Below are 18,548 nucleotides of genomic sequence, written 5' to 3'. Positions count from 1 at the left end.
ATTGATTTCGAAATCAGCTTCTTCTTGTATGGTTTATCATGGATTATGGATTGAATTTGAAATTGAAGTCACTTGAGTCTTTGCCAATTTGCTATTTCTCTGTTGCTGAATGCTAGCTCCTTCCGTTGCTTCATTTTTCTTTTCTTCACATACCCAGGTACAACTCAACTCTCAAAATTGTAATCTAGATATGAATCAATGCAAATTAGTTGTTGAATGTTTATTTGCCTAGAATAGAAAATGCTCCTATGTTTTTTTTTTTTATATATTTTTATTCTTTATGTCTTGCAAACCTACGGATTATGTCACCTTAAGGCAACAATTATGGACTCAGTTAAATTGATGTTATAAAACATTACATTTTCTTCACTAGCAGTTATTTATTAATATTGAATTTCTATCATACGGAACTTATTTGAGTTAATCATGGGCAAAGAGCCACAGATTTGGCTAATAATTGGTTTGATTTGGAATCCCACAAATTTAAGACAAGTTTTTCTGTTATTGGTAGACAACAATAAGAGAAGGCACATTTCTAGAAACAGTGTTCGGATGCATTTATTAATTAGTGATATATGTACTTCGTAACTCAAATTCAGTGAGGTGTTCTATTCATTCATTTGGAAATGTAATCATGTGTAATGTGAATCCACACTCCAAGAATGCTCTAAATTATTAGGCCTGCTAATAGGCCCAAAACAAGGTTTTTTTTTTTATAGCAAAGAAAGAAACTTCATAGAAGTCAAAATAGGAAAAACTAAAAATGCCTAGCAACTTTTTTCTATGGATATAAGGCTTTAATTGATAGAGATAGAGGAAGCACCGTAAAGATCAATTAGCGAGGTTTTGGGCCGATACAATAATAACTGCGTACTTATGTCATGATGGAAGAAATCAATTGGGACCTGTAATAATTTTTAGCAGAAAAAAAAAAGAAGTATTTTGTAAAACATTAGAATGGAGTCTGAATTCGTGAATTTCATGGTATTGAATTAAGCTTTGAAAGAAAGAAAACAAAAAGTTGATTCTGTTAAGTTGTTGTTTCATATTTACTGTTGCTTCATTTGGTTATATTTTTATTTTTGAATTTAGAGCCTTGGACTTCCAATTTAGCAAACCCATGCCAATTGCTCTACCTTTTAACCGATGGGAGAGCTAGAACATCTGATAGTTTTCCATGGCTTTCGTAGTTAATTAATTTTCTTAACCCTCGGCCTTTGCAATAATATCAAAATTAGTTTTAGGAGACAATCTTGAACATCCGTAGTTTGTTTTGGTTGAGTAAAGCCCTTTGGAATAACTCGAGGTATGCGTTCGCGCAACTTCAACCAAATTTTCGTAATAAATAAACAAAGCGTTACTAATCGTGGACACGTTCGCGTGACATGATTTTGACGCGCCAAAAGAAAAGAGTATACGTACGCGTAACTCAATTCTTTAATTACGAATAATTCAAGTGATTTAAAAGCGGTAAAAAGATAAATGCACATAGGTCCTAAAAATGAGTAGTTAAACAATTTAAGCCAAGTAATAATCACTAAGAAACCGTGCTAGAACCACGGAACCCGGGAATGCCTAACACCTTCTCCCGGGTTAACAGAATTCCTTACTTAGAATCTCTGGTTCGCAGACTTTTAAAATAAAGTCGAAACTTCCTCGATTTGGGATTTAAAATAAACCGGTGGCTTGGGACACCAAATAAATTATTCCAAGTGGCGACTCTGATAAATTAAATAAAATAATCCCATTTCGAATAATGTCACTTTAATTGGAAAAACTCCCTTATATACTACCCTTCGAGACGGGGTGTAAAAAAGGAGGTGTGACACCATTATGTAACATGTTATATTTTAATTAATGCAATATCGTCTTTTATTACCAAAAAAAAAAAGGAACAAGTAAATTATATTATTTGATTATGTAGCAATTAATATTTGTAAAATACCACACTTGAAAGCTGATTTTTCGATTTTTCTTTCCTTCCACGAGCCTAAAAGAGATTGTATTCACGTTGTATGTCACATCAACATCTAAAGGGTCAAGACTATCAAAATTCTAAGTTCAGGAGGGTATTAAAAATCACGTAAAGTTTAAAGGGGAACTAAACAAAAGTTGCCAAGTTCAGGGGGTCCCGAACATTTCTGTTTCTTTTTTTCCTTGAATACCCTTAGGTGCGATATGGTAAACTAGTAAAATGGCCGTAGCAAAGAAGAACGGGACAAAACCTAAAGTTGTTCACAGCATGACGTAAAATCATCTATCATATCTGTGGTCGATGGCATTGGACAAATTATTAGTGTATAATCTCAATCTCGCCTTTTTTTTTTTTTGAACTCAGACAAAAACTTTTATTACACTGAATCAACAATCACAAGTTTACAATTAAATTAAGAGCGTACTCCCAAAGCATAATTTCTAGATTATATTGCCAAGCAATAAGCAACTAGGATTGCTTTTTAATCTTAATCATAATCTTGTTTTTTAATTGGTTTTACCACGTATAATGCAAATGAGAGGAAGGAGTCCAACAGAACGGCATCTAAGTTGTCACTCTTTTAGGCAACGTTTTAATTTCTATACTATACCCCTATTTCCTTGTCATATGTGCATATCCTCAATTAAAACTTGTCAGTCATAGCGGCTGAAAGTCCATTCCCGATGAAATGCAAGGTCTGGGAGGGGGGACGGTGCAGTACATGACATAGTAGTTCTTAAGTTATCAACCAAATAAACAGAGTAAATTAGTAGCACTAACTATTGTTCAATTCACGTCAAGTCCAAACTAGTTGTATCTAAATTTGAGATATGATTTACAAGGAAAGAATAGAGAGAAATGTATATTTTAAACGGCTTTTAAAAAATAATAGCTAACAAAATATATATTTTTCTATATATGTATATTATCTGCAAAATATATACATATTTTATATATTTTTTGCCTAGCGAATGCAATTAATTTCTGCCAACCGACCAATTTTATATTTTGCCCAAAAATCAACTTAATCAATCAACTCTGCTTCAGGCCGAACAAAGCAAGAGACAACCTAAGGCATTCCAATTTGTCATGACGCAATTCATTCCAATACTAATTTTGCTTATAAATAATTCAACTTTAAGATATATTAGGATTAAAATAGTGGTTCTTTTAACCTCAACATGAATCAAACAAAAATTTTGTGAAACAAACAAACATACTCCGTTCGATAGAGTATGTATCTTTACATGAACTAGTGATAAGCAGTTCAATCAAGCCAACAGATTTACAGACTAGAGAATGTCATTGAATCTTCATGAAATCATAATGGCATACATTAAGATAGCTATCGGTAAATTTTCTAAATATACTTCAATAGTTGGGATCAGAAAGTTTCTTCACTTGTATGAGAAGACCCATCAACAGCTTGACACTAGCAAGCTTGTCAGATTGACATATTCAATATTTACAGCGACCATACAGGGGTTGGAGTTGCACCATCTAAACACTAACTTAATCAAAGCATCTCATTTTAACAATAACAAAATCCAATCCTCAACTCCTGCCCGAAGACAGCTATTTGCTAGAGGATTACTGATGAAACTTGATGTAATAAATCAAGCATGCTTGCCTGCTCTGAGATGGTCAATGTCCAAAAACAAAAATTACTAACAAGGTAGCCCTTAGCTTATCTTTGTAAAACATATTCAAACTCTCCGACTTCGAGTCCTTCGGGCAATCTGTCATGCATCCAAGAAACAAATTTAGCCAACAGGAGGAAACAACATTGACGGAAAGCATAAACCAAATAAGTTTGGCAATCAACTGATAGAGGATAACGTCTTGATCCCGAACAATGTTTAACTACAAATAAAAGGTATTTTGTGGAGCAAGAAATTACTGAAAAAACAAAGCAACTGTGTTAAATAAGCAATTTACGGTGCAATAATTGACACAGTATTATACATAAAAGCTAAGACTAAGAGACCTTAAGCACATCCACATAGTGCCAATGATACTTTTTGACTCTTCAACATGCTTATCGGCAAGTTGCTAATCTCTACAACTGTGAACTCACATGATATCGACATCAGTTTGTCTAAATACTTCCAAGTTTAAACAGATTAATTTATTAGTTACAATGTCTGACCTATGATTAATTAGAACGTTGTACCATGCCTTCTTCAAGCCATATCTCTATAACTCTGTCAATTATTTTGAGAAAGGACCTAGCAGGACGCCAGGACCTAGCTCTAAAGCTACTTCTTCTCTTTTCTATTTTTTTTCCTGATAAGCATGTCCAAAAAGCTTCTACAGAAACAGGGGTACAAATAAATAAAAAAGAGTTTGTGGCTGGAAGGTGAGACCAAGTGGCTCTTCAAAAATGTCAGCATAAAAAGCAATTCTGTTAAAGAGGGAAATAACAACCGTTCAACCCAATACAGGTGACAAGAATTTGATTTGTACTATTTTTCTTTCAGATATAGCTACAATCATCTGAGGTAAAAGGAAACAAAAAAGAATAAGATGCGCTAAAAGGAAACTGAAATAAAAAGAAGAATCTTACGGGGTCCTCATTCACATCAATGACTTCAGAAAGTGATGAGTCAACAAGAACACTACCCCGCTTCTTTATTTCTGCGGTAGAAAATGACAAGAATATAGAACACAAGTTAAGTCAGACCTGCTCTTCAAAATCCACCAGCAATAAAACTCAAAACCTTTGCTGAAGGAAATTCATACAAATAGATGAAGATTTACACCCATACTAAGATTTTGCTTCACTACCATCAACGTTAATGATTTTTGTTTCTCGTCAACAAAGCTATTAATCAAGTTTAATAATTAGAGGGTGCAGCTGCATTAATAGTAACAATTTTTTTAGCAAGAAAATCATAAAACTTATGCTCGGAACTCTAACTTAAATAGGATGCCTCCTCTATAGTCTCAAGTCTATACATGGCCTCATGACTTGTTGCCTAGCTCCATTTAAGGAACAAGGCAAAACCAGCTTTAAAATTGAAGCAAAATTAACCAGAGTTGAAGAAAGAAAGAAGATGGCACATGGAGATAAAACTGAACGGATAAATAGGAAAGCCTAACACTTGTGAAAGCTGCTGTATCCAACAAGAGAGCACAACTCAAGCAAAAAAGTTTTTTAAAAAGAAAAAAAAAGAGAAAAAAGAAAAATTGACTTGAGGAAATAAACAGAGAAAATAATACTAGTAAAGCTCTCACATCACAGAAAGAAACTCAAGTATAACAGAAAACCTAGTAATGCTTCTTCTAATTGGATCAAGCTTAGTATTCACTGTGGACAAATCTGCAAAGTTAAAGGAAAGAAACAACAAAACAAAGGTAAGATCTTTACCAGCAAAAGCAGTCTTTTTACTACCAAAAGTAGCTTCATCCTTTGACAAGTCATCTTCTTGTTGACAGACATATCCAATCATGTCACTACTTTTCCTAGGATTATCAAAAGAAGAGCACTTCTTATTATCACTACAGCTTTTACAGGTCATAGCATCCACTACGGAACAAAAATGTGGAACTGAACCATAATATGAGAACAACAATGGATGCTGCATGAGCACATGCATGAATAGCAGTGTGAACATGTTTTGCATGACTAACAAATGAATACCATTTTAAAGGAGAGAAGTGAAAGAGTGAGGATAGATGAATGTCTATGTTTCATCTATTTTTACCCTTTCTACGTAATACAGTAATATGTTTGACAATCTTAACCCAGCAGCACACAAGCTCCATAGTTTTTGCAGTGAGGGTCTATTCTAATGGACCCAAGTGCAGCCCAGCAGACAGATCGTCCTACATTCAAGTGAAACCCAGGATCCAGATGCTAATGCAATCCTGATTAAGATTATGCAAAATGCATGCCAAGACATCCAAATCCAAGGAAATTTACATAAGACTTATTTTTGATAAAGTTTACATAAGACTTATTTGTGTGAATGGTTCATCTACCTGGTTTTGTAAGATGAACCCCTAAATTATGATGCTTCATCTACCTGGTTTTGTAAGATGAACTCCTAAATTAAGGTAAGTACCACTGAGATGTTAAAGTGAAAGGGTAGTACCACTGACATGTTAAAGTGACTACCATGCAGGCCAAAACAATCCTTATTAGAATCTCGAAGAATTTAGCGTCAAAGTGAAAATAATTAGAGTTCATTAAAAAAGCTTTCCCAGTTGGCTAATGTTATGACTGTGCCTTCTGCATAAAGTATGTATTTTTATGATGCTTTTGTGAAATTATTGTGTTCAAAAAGATATTGTTCAATTTTACAACCTGATGTATATTAGTTCATACAGTTAATTTTACAGGTGCTATTCATCAAGAGAGCAAGGTAAGTAGGTGATGCTTCCCCTGTAGCATGCTTCTTTTAGTTAGGAAAAGGAAGAACACTAATAGCAAGCAATTACGTTCCTGACTTAAAGCTGAGTGCAATTAACAAGTCAAATGACTTTTTTTTCTCCAAAAAAAATGCAATGCATCACTTAATCCTTCTCCCCATTGATATTAAGAAAGAAGTAACAGCGCACCAGCACCGTGATTGCAGACCACAGGAATCCTGCATTATTAGCTCAGCATTAGGGACCAAACCATATTGACCAGATCGTAATACTAAAAAAATAATAAGGTACAGAAAATGGAGAAAAACTCGATATGACAATGTGATTACGGTGATTGGAGTGAAAAAGAATCTTCAATTGAGAATCAATAAAATCCTAATTCAGGTATGGGTTAAAGTGAAACAAAATTTTCAAAAATCTTTAGGCAGAGGCGAATATTCTTTTTACTATCAAATCACGGAAATAAGCAAACTGCTTTGGTAATAACTCAATGAAAAGTTAAACTTGTTGACCACAATGCAAGACAAAATGTTAGGCCTTTAAGAAAGGTAATACAATCGAGATTTATGTTGTGGGAATGGAAGCAAGGGCAACAAAAAAGTAAAGTTTCTAATTCATGTCTGAGTTTTAGACACTCTTTTGAGTTAAGCATGAGAGTATTTAATATTTTTCATAAGTATATAGCAATTAATTTCAAAATACTCGGAAGGAAAACTTCAATTAGGATGTTGGGTTACGAGCAAATAAGCTAGTTATTGGCAGAAGCAGAAATTACAGTCAAATCCAAAGGTTGAAGAGCAAAGGAAACATTCAGAAACAATGTCACCAGCATTCTATCTTGTATTTAGCAGATTAGATAGTCACCAAGCACTACTATTTTTCCCCACTTTTCTCTAGTTTTTTTCACTCTCATTTGTAATTGACATTTAAGGTCCTTACAATTCTTAATTTTTACAATAAAGATTCTAAGTCTTAAATAGCATGCTAATGCACCACTTTGCAAGTCTACCTTACATGAACTCTACAAAAACCTTTTGCTATATTCAGTGTTGTTTATTAACCTATTTGCTCAAATTTAGGAAAAGATCAAGTAGAGATGGTGATAGCTCATTAAACTCTGTTGCATTATATATTATTTCTTAGATCTTCCGTTCAAGGTTTATTTATTAAAAAAATAGATCTTCTATTCAAGGTTTGCTTCTTAAAGCAAAAACATGAAAGCTACATCTGTGTCCGGATAAATTGAGCATTTGAAGATGCTAGTATACCTGGTCAAGCAAGGAATGGCTACTTAACGTCCCCAAAATCTCACTATCCAAACTGACAACCTCAGCTTCCCTGCTGTCATAGGTGATCTACACGTGCAAATTTCCATTGTTAACTAATAGCAAATACAATTTTCTCCTAGGTATCTGGGTGTCAAATATACTTCAACTTGTGGGAGAAAGCCTTTCAGGAGTGAATGCAACCCAATGTCCGCGACTAAGTGAACAGATAGTATAGAGTAATAATTTGGTTATAGCAAATATAATTCTATCTCAAGATACACGGATCTGTTACACTCCCTCTTTCCCCATGATAATCCAACAACAATTAGCTCATTACAAGTGAACATAAGTCCCACAATCTATCGCCAAAAAAAGGAAAAGCATTATGAGCTCTAATATTGTACTGACATGTTACCAAGCTCAGAAGCCAAAAACCTTAAATAAATCAATTCTCTCATACACAAAGAGTAATAAAGTAGAATTTACTATTTTCCTAAGACATGAGGTAGCAAATCTGTTTTCTTGCTTGTGAGTGCTTGACTAATTAGATATAGGAGTAGTTCTTTTTTCTTCTTCTTTTTTTTTTTTTTGCTTCCTTAGTAGTCTTGTTTTTTGTTAGAGCAAGTGCTTGCTAGGCCCGGGGAACTTTTCATCTCAAAAAAGAAACTAACAGCGTTGTCAGGAACCCGGCCTGAGAGAGGTGGCCTCTCTCGTGAAAGATGGCCTAATTTCTCTTCTTTCTTTTTGATTTCAGCTTTCCTTTTCTCTTATGGATCCAGTAGGCTATATGGTGGTGAATTCTGTGATAAGGGGAAGGTGGACTGAGGAGGGCCCATTGTTTGATCTACAACCCACTTTCTAGGTGGCACTGAGGACTGAAGTCCCTTTTCAGAAAGAAGTCTATGGGAATGCAAAAGTACTTAACCTTAATCATGTCAAGAATAGATTTTCTTTTATTTTGCCAATTGGAAGACCTCCGAAGCCAATTATACTTTCTCAGAAGAATCCAAAACTTGATTATATCAACTGTCTAACTCTAGCAACAACACGTAAACCTAGCCTACAATCCAGAGCCACCTCACCTAAATACAATTAGAATCCGTTTCACCTAACATATTTTGTCTAGCTAATTATCTTCTCTGCTGACTATCTGCTAAAAACAGTTGCATTGCAATCTATGAACTCATCTTCTTCTTTTTTTTGATAAGGTAAATTGTATTTAATCAAAAGGGAGAAAACTCCCGTATACAAGAAGTATACCAAAAAGCAGAAAATTTACACCAGAACATGATTCTCTACAAATGACGCCCAATCTTCTATACAAGTAGGGGCTATATGAGTGCACCAAAAAGCGATCAAAGACAAAAGACTATTCTTAAGATGTGAAAAAGGAGACTCAATCCCCTCAAAAGCTCTCCTATTTCTCTCCCCCCAAACTATCCACATGAGAGCGGCGAACTTCCACGCTTTTGCTTTCTTCTTCTACGGAAACCGGCCCAGCTATATAACATTTCCTTTACAGTGCTTGGCATCACACATCTATGAATTCATCTTAAATTACAGGTCCCTCCAATTCTACAAAATCAGCAAAAGCCTCCTTGTACCAGACCTTATATAGCTAAGAAACTTAGGCGAATCCTGTTAAGCTTTTTGTTTGGCATTCATCCACCTACTTTCATAAGCTTAATAAAACAGTCGTAACAGCAAACTTGCAAAGCTCAGTCTTTTTAGGGCCCTCCTTAACAGAATTAGACCAAAAGTAGAAGCGACACTGGTTGAGAATGCTGATAGAAACCAGGAAACTTTTCCTCCTAATATACCCAGAGAAGGTTCTTCATTTTTGACTATTTATGTTACAGGGAAACAAGCAACAAACAGATATAACATTTTCTATACATCATTGAAGACATCTCTTATATTTAGCAATCTTCTGACTGACCTTGAGAGTGTTGTTGCTAGAATCGAAAGCCTCTGTGCTTCCAGAACAACTACATCATTGAAAGAACATACATGTCATGAAAAGTGAATGTTATAAAATATACAAATATCAAAGCGATTCTCACCATTTATCTTCGGAAGAGCACAGTTCTATTTGCTGCCTGATTAACTTTTCACCTTTATTTTTGCTTTCCTACATATTCATAAGTTTGAGCAAGAAGATCTGATTGAAAAAGCTGAAAGATTTGATAGGATATACCTTTGAGATGGAGATATCTGAGCTGTTGCCTTTCGCGGATTTGGAACGCTCACGCATTATGGTTTTACATCTTGAGATTGTGTCTTTTTCTTTTAGAGAACATGGATGTTCATCCGTCTTATCAGACAAGGGTCGTGAACTGCGAGTTCTTGAATGATATGGAAGATGCTCAGTTCTAACCACTGCTTCAGTGGTTCCATGTGCATCATCTTCATGTTCATCGTCAATCGAAAACTCCTTATGTAATTCAAATGATGCAGAAGCTGAACATGGTTCAGATGCTTTTTGTCTTTCTCTAGTATCGAGCTCTTGGTTTGAAGTTTCACTTAACTCCTCCTTATCTGAATATTTCTCTTTTATGATGCTCAACGGAAGAGGTCCCTTTTTGCAAAATTGCATTTCCAATTTGCTGCCTCCACTGTTACCTGACCGGGTCATACCATCTTGACATTTTTGGTTTTGTACACTGATGGAGCCAGCAGTCTGAGATATCACAGGAAGAACAATGAGAACAAAATCGGTCATGCACTTCCAGTGACAACTTATAAAAATCAATGGAGGGGATAAAGGAATGTACTTGAGTTTTATTTTTTGAACTATCAAGTAATTTCCTAATGAAACTTTCATCTTGGTGATAACGAATTAAAAGATCACTGTTTCCCTGCAAAAGAAAAGAAGAGAGGTGTAAATAAAACAAAAAATAGTCAAACCAAATGCTGCATGCCAAAAGAAAATAAATTGTAGAACTTGCCTGACTAATATGGTTTTGACCCACTTTATACAGTGAAGATGGTAGCAAAATAAGTCCAGGGATATGTGAATGAGAGAAGCTTGTGTTACCTATTGCATCCAACAAAGAAATCCCAATATCTGACAAAACATGAAGCTTCTGCAATATGACAAACTCTCTCATGAATCAACACTACTACATTTAAGAATAAGGAACTAGCATCAATATCAAGACCAAAACACTGACTGGTGTAATTTGTGCATCAACAGCATCCTCTGCTTTTTTTATAGCATGGAAGATGCTTCTCAAGTATGAAATAGCTTTACTAATGAGGTCTACAGTGCCATCAGAGCAATTAAAATCAACCAACACCTGCAAGCTGAAAACAAGTGGACTGGCCCCAAAGGGATAGTAAGAAAAGGAAGAGGTGTTTAAAGACACAACTGATGAGTAAACACTAACCTGAAAAACTGAGCACAGAAGTTGGCATCATGGTGATCAGCAGTGGGAAAATTTGGATCATGAGCTAGGATGTGGATCACGAAAACCACTACGTAAACAGGAAGACCAGTCACATGTCCAGGCATTGTAGATATTTGATTTATTCTTGCTGTATTTCCATATTCCTGTACAAATTCTTCCATGTACTTCAAAGACTAAAAAAAGGGTTATGTCAGGAGAGCGCAAATAATCTGACAACAAACAAACCACTAAGATTTTAAAAAAAAACCTACAATTTGTTGTAGATCTTTTGGAGAGTCTGTGGCAGCAAATGGAAATGCACATGCATATCTACAAGGGATCTTATGCTCCTTCAAAAGCTTTTGCACCTTCTTAACAAACAGTCTCTGTACTGGAGGAGAATTATCCTATCACCAAGTTATAGGAATCCAGGATCACAAACTTCGAATATTACAAAAGTGAAACTCAAACGCAAGCTATTATCAATGTTAACTTATATCTACATAGGCTTTCAATTCATCAGGTCAAATTCTTGCTACAATGAATATCAGGAAAATTTATGATGGTTCGACCTTAGCTAAAGTTGATTCTCTCAAGCATGGCAGAAAAGAAAATAAAACAAGGCAAGCTTGAAAATGTAAAACAAACTAAGGAAAGGGAATTAGTGCGCCATTTAGCAGAGTCCATATCATGAGCTTTGTCTGGATTGGCTACCTTATACATGATATAACATACCAAACAATGGCATCAAATATTAAACACTAATCAACTAAATTTAAGAAGCTATACTTTCACAGCAAGAAACCCAACTTACACCATATAGTAGTCCAAATCATCCAGTGTAAGAACTCCCCTCACTCAACAAAACTATCAACTCTTTAGTTCTTACTACCTCCATTTCAATTTATGTGTCTTACTTTTAGTTTGTTTCAAAAAGAATGCCTCTTTTTCTATATTTAGTGACTCTTAAACTCCAACTTTCCACATGGCATATTTAAGACCACAAGATTCAAGGACATCTTGATACATAACATACATCTTTAGTTTAAGACAACAAGATTTAAAGGTCTTCCTTGCTTTCTTAAACTCCGTGCCCTGTCAAACTAAGACACATAAATTGAAAAGGAGGGAGCAACTTCTTTTGTTCCTTTTCGAAAATTTTATTACTTTTTTCTCATTTATTCTCCACCAAGTTTAACTACAGGAAATGAAACTGAATTATCTCCTATGAATCGAGGCTCTCAGTCATCAAAGTCCTCTTACCAGAAAAATAATATTACAAGAGAAATCCATTCTATTTGCAAAACTAACCATTACTCTACATCAACATACATTACGCTTGGCCAATATCATAAAGAAGAAAGACAACATGAGAAAATGACACAATTCTGCTGATTGTAACAGTGACAAGGTAATAAACTATAAACGTATAATGCCTTGGCAGAACCTAAACGCCAGAACAACAAGTAAACAAGAGGTATGGTTCTATATTATATAATCCAACTGTTACTTATCAATTATGCACTGGATAAGACCTTCACAAATATAAAACTTGTTGAATCTCAAACTTTGCATCTCTTTGGCCAGTGAGTTGCTAGAATTTGTAAGCAATTACAAAAGGATTACTTCAGACTGGATCTCTTCTAACCTTGGCCGTCAAAACGGTGCAGCGGAAAAGTTGTGGTGAAATGAGTGAATCCCACCTTCTTGAGAGCTGAAGAACGGACTTTGCAGCAGCTAATCTAATATGAGCCTTGTCAGAATCACTGCTAAAAAGATAACGGATAAATAAGACATTGCAAGTGTCACAAACACAACAAAGAAGATATCACCTGCGGCAAAAATGTTTTGAAACAGAGAATACATTTAGTTTCCACCTTTCATTTGTTCTGGTTTTATTTTCTTGCAAGCTACAATGTTGCAAGCATGTTATCTATAAGAAGTACATAATTGACCTGCAATACCTTCTGCTTGTCTGAAGTATAAGCAGCATAGAATCTACTAAGTGGTAAAGTAGGTCCAAACATTTTTTGCCAGGAGGCAACTGCAAGCAAAAAGGGCAAGCCTGCGCACAACGGTAGAGTTTCTTCCTTAGAGACCTACAGGTCACAGGTTTTAGGTGTGGAAATAGTCTCTTTGCAGAAAACGAGGGGAATACTGCATATAGTATACACCCACTCACCCTAAGGGAACAAAAAATGAAAGAAAGAAGAAGCGAAGAAGAACGGAGGCTTAGGCTAGTTGCTGGAGTTTTATGCGATATTCTGGGACTATCCTTTTTATTTCTGGAAGTAATATTTGTCACGCTAAGGCCCAAAGTAATTAGTCTAGATTTCATCAGGTCAATTTGGTGTCCCAGAATAGTTACCTGTGTCCATTTTATGCGACAAGGATGTCCAAAAATATAAAATATAAAAGAAGACATAAACAAATAGTGTATACAGTGTCGCATAGCCTTAAATCTTGTGCAGTGCTTCATGGATAGTGACTCCATGCTAGAATTGTTTTCAACCTAAGTGGTTACATCTGCTCGGAGGTAAACCATGAATCTAAACTACATACTGTCAGAGCATATAAGAGCCTTACAGCTTACAAGTATGTTGGTCCTTGAGCATGGAGATTCAGTATTCACCCTCTTCCACATCATTAAGTGGAGACATCGGTAAGACCATTACTTATCTTACAGTTTCTGTATTAGTATTGGGTAGTGCCCAATTCCTTAAGTTTTTCAGGCTAATGTACAAGCCACTAACAACGAAATTTTCATTCACAAGTCACCAGGAATCTAACATTACCCAACTGTCGAGGACTCTCTAGTATGCTCAAAGAAGCAGAATCTCATATACTCATAAACATCTAATTAGACATATTGACAATAATCATCCCTACCTTGAGATACTACCATCATAAAAATCACCCTTCTGAAGCATTTCCAGTATAATATCCAGTAAAAAGTTAATTGGACGACTGACAGCTGCACTTTGATGGGGCAAAAAGCTCCGGACTAGCGTCTTGAGCCCAAAAATCTGCATCAACTGAATAGTCAACAGAAGCCAAAGTCCTAACTATAAAGCTAAACTATTATACACTAACATCTTTTGGGTCCTGGCTGAAGTTCAGTGCGTCGAAACTTATTAGCACATAAACCAATCCATGAGCTCAGTCAGTTAAATGCAGGACAATTTTCAGATAATTTAAGTTTTTTTTTTCTTTTATGACGATGGTATTTGGACAAACTTGCGTGCACTTCGACTAAACCACCGGGTACTTGTCACCTATCATTTGCACAGATGTTGGGTAACTTTACCCATCAAGACTTGAGCAAATAGGAATAATTGAGATTGTTACTCCATCTATTCGACAGCTAGGTCACCCCCTTCGAAGCAATTTTCAGATTATTATGTAGACAACATTTAACAGAACAGATAACAAAAGAAATACTGATGTGATTTTTGCATGTTTGCTTGGAGCTGAGGATCTATCGGAAACAGCCTCTCTACCTGCACAAGGTAGGGGTAAAGTTGCGTACTCACTACTCTCCCCATAACCCACTTGTGGGATTACACTAGGTTTTTTGTTGTTGTTGTTGTTGTAGAACAAAAGAAACACATCCCCCACTCAACTTGCACAAAATATCCCTTTTCCACCTTTTCTTTGGGAGCAACCTCTTACACACCTTATATATCCACATCCACAGCAAGTAACCTGCTATTTTACCGCATTGCAAGTGCGTTTTTTCCCAACAAATCTGGTGCATGAAGAGTAAAAACATCGTATTGAAGCTTTAGTTGAACACTCCATGTCATTCTCTTTCCTTCCCCATTCTTTTTAATAGATCTCCGGCACTCTTCCTTTCCCCTTTTTTCCTATAAATTCGATGGTTTTCTAAGTTTATTTGATCCAAAAAATTCGTCAAAAATTTCTTGAGGGAATTCTCTTTCTTTGAATTCCTCAAAGACGTCTTAATAATATCTTGGGTCTCTTCTGACATGGTTTATGATCCGGCAATGCGAGATGTTATCAAGGAACTTGAAAACCAATCAGAAAGAAACACAGAATCAGAATGATGAAATTCTATAAAGGGAAAGTGTAAGAAGGATTATATGTTGGTGAAACACGTATTGTTATTACAAGACACATTTTGATGTATATATTTGTTATTTAAAGTGATTATCATTTACCTTACTTTTGGTGCATTTCGGAATGAGATTTATATATTGCACTTTGGGAATGTGAATTGTAGGTTGCATCGTAGAAGTGCGAGTTATAAATATCATTTGTCAGGCACAATCTGTTATTAACCTCTGACAAGCTCAAGTGCATATCCATACGTACAACTATTCAATATGAAGAGCGATTACAAGTGAATTCTTAAAAGATGGAACCCAAATGGAGATGTATATATTAAAAGAGGTGCAAGTGCAGATCAAGCAGTTGATGGCTTTTAAATGTTCAAAGACATTCAGTTTAATAAGTGGATTTTAGACTGGTAGAACCCAAAAGAGGAAAAGGAGTGCGAATAAGATGAATGAGACTCACCTTTAATTGGCAAGAAACACTACATTCAGAAGAAGCCTTTTCTAACAAATTTGGATCCTCCAACATGGCCCCCTACTTGGAAGAAATTTTATCTACATCAGTAGGGAAAGAAACAACAATTTACAGATATCAAAGTGAACAGGTCAAAGGAGTACTATCAGTTATTATGCCTTTCCCCTTTGATCAGTTCCTTTTTAATTTTTTTCATTTTTTGGGGGAACAAGTAGTCACTAGTCAGAAAAGGAAACTCACATCAGTTAGTTGAAATATTTCCTCAATGATGTAACGGGTCACCACCTCTTCATGTGCTTGAAATGCTAAAACAGAATGTTGTGCCAGACAGCCCAAAGACTGCAAAACTGTTGGAAGTTGCTTCCCCACATGCAGAGAATCCACAAGTTTCTAGAAAGATAATAAATGCAGAAGAGATAGAACCTTAGGATCAATCCCAGGAGTTTAAAAGAACAGAGTAACAACACAAACAAAAAAGTATGACAAGTAAAAGGGGAGCACAAAGGCATGAGCCCAAGGCATGGGGTGTAAGCACCACAATTTTTCAGTTTACAGTGTTTCCATCAGTACTAGGTAAAGTTTAAATAAATAATATGCTAGTGAAAATGGTAAAGTAGAAAATTTAATTAAAATTGACTCGAGAAAAGAAAACAATGAGAAAATAATGGATAAACCAATATGAAAGCATATTGTAGCATAACAGAGCCCATTTTATTTTGACAATGTAACAGGTATGTTTATATTAATCAATCTTCAGCACAAAGGTTGTGCTGGAAGCCAAAAAAAGTTTACAAAAGCCTACAGAGCTCCCTATTCTAATCCTTGCTCATCTTACAAGGAGTCTAGGACCTGTAGAATTGACTCTAAGTCAACACTGTATTCTGCTTTACACCAAAAACAAAAAAGAAAGATACAATTCATCTTAATTATCTGAATAGAACTAGTTGAATCCTCAAAACATCTTGCGTTCCTCTCCTTCCATATTGTCCACCAAATAGTTGCAGGGACAATTTTCCATCTAATCTTTGTTGGAGGCAGTGCACTTCCTCCCTTCGTTCCAGCTTGACAATAGTTCAGATGTTCTTCCTCGCATTGACCATCTAATGCCTCTGAGGTTGACGAATAAGTCCCACAACTGACTAGTCACTCTACAATGTAGAAACAGATGGTTGATTGTCTCTACTTCCTGTCCGCATAAGTAACATCTCGAACAGATTGGTATTCCCCTTCTCCTCAAGCTATCATGTGTTAAAACTGTTTCTCTAGCTACCAGCCAGACAAAACATGCCACTTTGTATGGAATTTTGACCCTCCAGATGTGTTTCCAAGGCCATAGGTTGACTGTGTACACCCCGCTGCTGTATTGGCACCATCTAAGTGTGTCATCTCCCTCCTTTAATCCATTGCATAGCTCCAGAGTATTGAAAAAATCTGTAATTCTTGGCAGCTCCCAACCATGTAAAGATCTTCTGAAGGTGAGGTTTCAAGCATTTGTCCCTCTAAGATGGTGTACTGTGGCTCTGTGTTGTTGATTCAGAGCATAAATGTCAGGGAAAAGGTTCATAAGACAACCAATACCTAACCAGTGATCTTCCCAAAAGAGAGTTTTCCTTCCATCTCTTACTTTGAGTTAAAGTTGGACAGCAAGGTTTGGCCACAGATTCCTTATAGTTCTCCATAAGCTGGTGCCATAAGCATTGTTTACCTGCTTAGTCATCCAGAATCCTTCCATTCCGTATTTAGCCTTTATAACCTTGCTCCACAAAGCTTGATCCTCCCTTGTAAACCTCCAGAGCCATTTCATCTAAAGGCTTTTGTTCTGCAGTTTCAAGTTCCTGACTCCCGAACCTCCCTTCTTTTTACTGAGGGTCAATGTTTTCCATTTGACTAGGTGAAAACCCTTCTTCTCTTTGTTTCCATGCCAGAGGAAGTTTCTTCTCAAGGTGTCAAGTCTTTTCTCTACCTTGGCAGGTATAGGAAATAGGGACATCATATATGTGGGGAGGGCATCTAGCACGGAGTTAATGAGGACCAATCTACCACCCAAAGAAATGTAGTTCGATTTCCATCTTGCTAGCTTTTTCTCACATTTTTCCAGAACTACATTCAGGCATCCCCAAGTAAATGGTTGGGATAGAACCAATTTCACCTCCCAAAATACCTGCCAGCAGCTGAATATTAGAGACCTCATTGACCGGAAATATTTGGCTTTTCCTCCAGTTGATATGTAGACCAGAGATGGCTTCGAAGATTATGAGGATCACTCTTAGATAATTTATTTGGGTCACATCAGCATCACAGAAAATGAGGGTATCATCTGCATATTAGAGGTGAGTAACCTCTAATCTATCCAACTGGTTTTTTACAACATTGAAACCTTTAATCCATCCATTGCCCTGTGTTGTTCTTAACATATTGTTAAGCCCTTCCATAGCAAGAATGAACAGGAAAGGGGATAAGGGGTCTCCTTGTCTCAAACCCTTTTCCGAGGGGAAAAAACCTTGAGGGGCTCCATTGATCAGGATAGAGAACTTGACAGTGCTTATACAAAGTCTGGTCCAGTTACCCATTTCCTACCAAATCCCATCTTCTGGAGAGTTCCTAGCAAAAATTCCCAGTTGACATGGTCAAAAGCCTATTAACTTGCACATAATTCCCATCTTCTTCTCCTTGAGTCTGGAGTCAACACATTCATTTGCAATCAGTACTACATCTGTGATTTGTCTCCCTTTTATAAATGCCATTTGCTGTGAGTCTACCAATTTGTGCATCACCCTTTTCAATCTTTCAGTGAGTAACTTGGAGATTAGTTTATAGATGCGGCCTATGAGGCTGATAGGCCTAAAGTCCCTTAACTCCTTGGCACCACCCTTCTTAGGAATCAATGCCACATAAGTGGCATTGAAGCTCTTTTCAAAGAACTCCTGGGAATGAAAGTGTTGAATAGTAGCCATGATGTCTGGTTTCACCACATCCCAGCATTTGATGAAA

The 18,548-nt window shown here is 36.1% G+C and overlaps 1 protein-coding gene across 3 annotated transcripts in view; it reads right to left on the bottom strand.

The window, feature by feature from the left end:
* The window catches only part of LOC109235611 (sister chromatid cohesion protein PDS5 homolog A), a 30,971-nt gene continuing 15,682 nt past the window's right edge, over positions 3,260-18,548 (bottom strand). Inside the window, exons 15-31 of one of the 3 annotated variants that reach the window (XM_019401789.1) lie at positions 15,798-15,947; positions 15,546-15,617; positions 13,896-14,032; positions 12,655-12,775; positions 11,279-11,413; positions 11,007-11,200; positions 10,791-10,938; positions 10,566-10,703; positions 10,392-10,475; positions 9,815-10,297; positions 9,681-9,748; positions 9,557-9,605; positions 7,618-7,704; positions 6,539-6,567; positions 5,346-5,440; positions 4,542-4,612; positions 3,260-3,714 (exon numbers count right to left, since the gene is read on the bottom strand). In XM_019401789.1, the coding sequence (XP_019257334.1) occupies positions 3,682-3,714; positions 4,542-4,612; positions 5,346-5,440; positions 6,539-6,567; positions 7,618-7,704; positions 9,557-9,605; positions 9,681-9,748; positions 9,815-10,297; positions 10,392-10,475; positions 10,566-10,703; positions 10,791-10,938; positions 11,007-11,200; positions 11,279-11,413; positions 12,655-12,775; positions 13,896-14,032; positions 15,546-15,617; positions 15,798-15,947 (2,094 nt within the window). In that variant the 3' untranslated portion in view covers positions 3,260-3,681. The remainder of the gene's footprint in view (positions 3,715-4,541; positions 4,613-5,345; positions 5,441-6,538; positions 6,568-7,617; positions 7,705-9,556; positions 9,606-9,680; positions 9,749-9,814; positions 10,298-10,391; positions 10,476-10,565; positions 10,704-10,790; positions 10,939-11,006; positions 11,201-11,278; positions 11,414-12,654; positions 12,776-13,895; positions 14,033-15,545; positions 15,618-15,797; positions 15,948-18,548) is intronic. The other 2 variants (XM_019401790.1, XM_019401791.1) reach the window with 2 other exon arrangements.

This window comes from Nicotiana attenuata, chromosome 12, assembly GCF_001879085.1.
Source record: "Nicotiana attenuata strain UT chromosome 12, NIATTr2, whole genome shotgun sequence".
Taxonomy (NCBI): Eukaryota; Viridiplantae; Streptophyta; class Magnoliopsida; order Solanales; family Solanaceae; genus Nicotiana; species Nicotiana attenuata.
The sequence above is the reverse complement of the archived record's forward strand: the minus strand, read 5'-3'. Positions and strand labels throughout refer to the sequence as shown.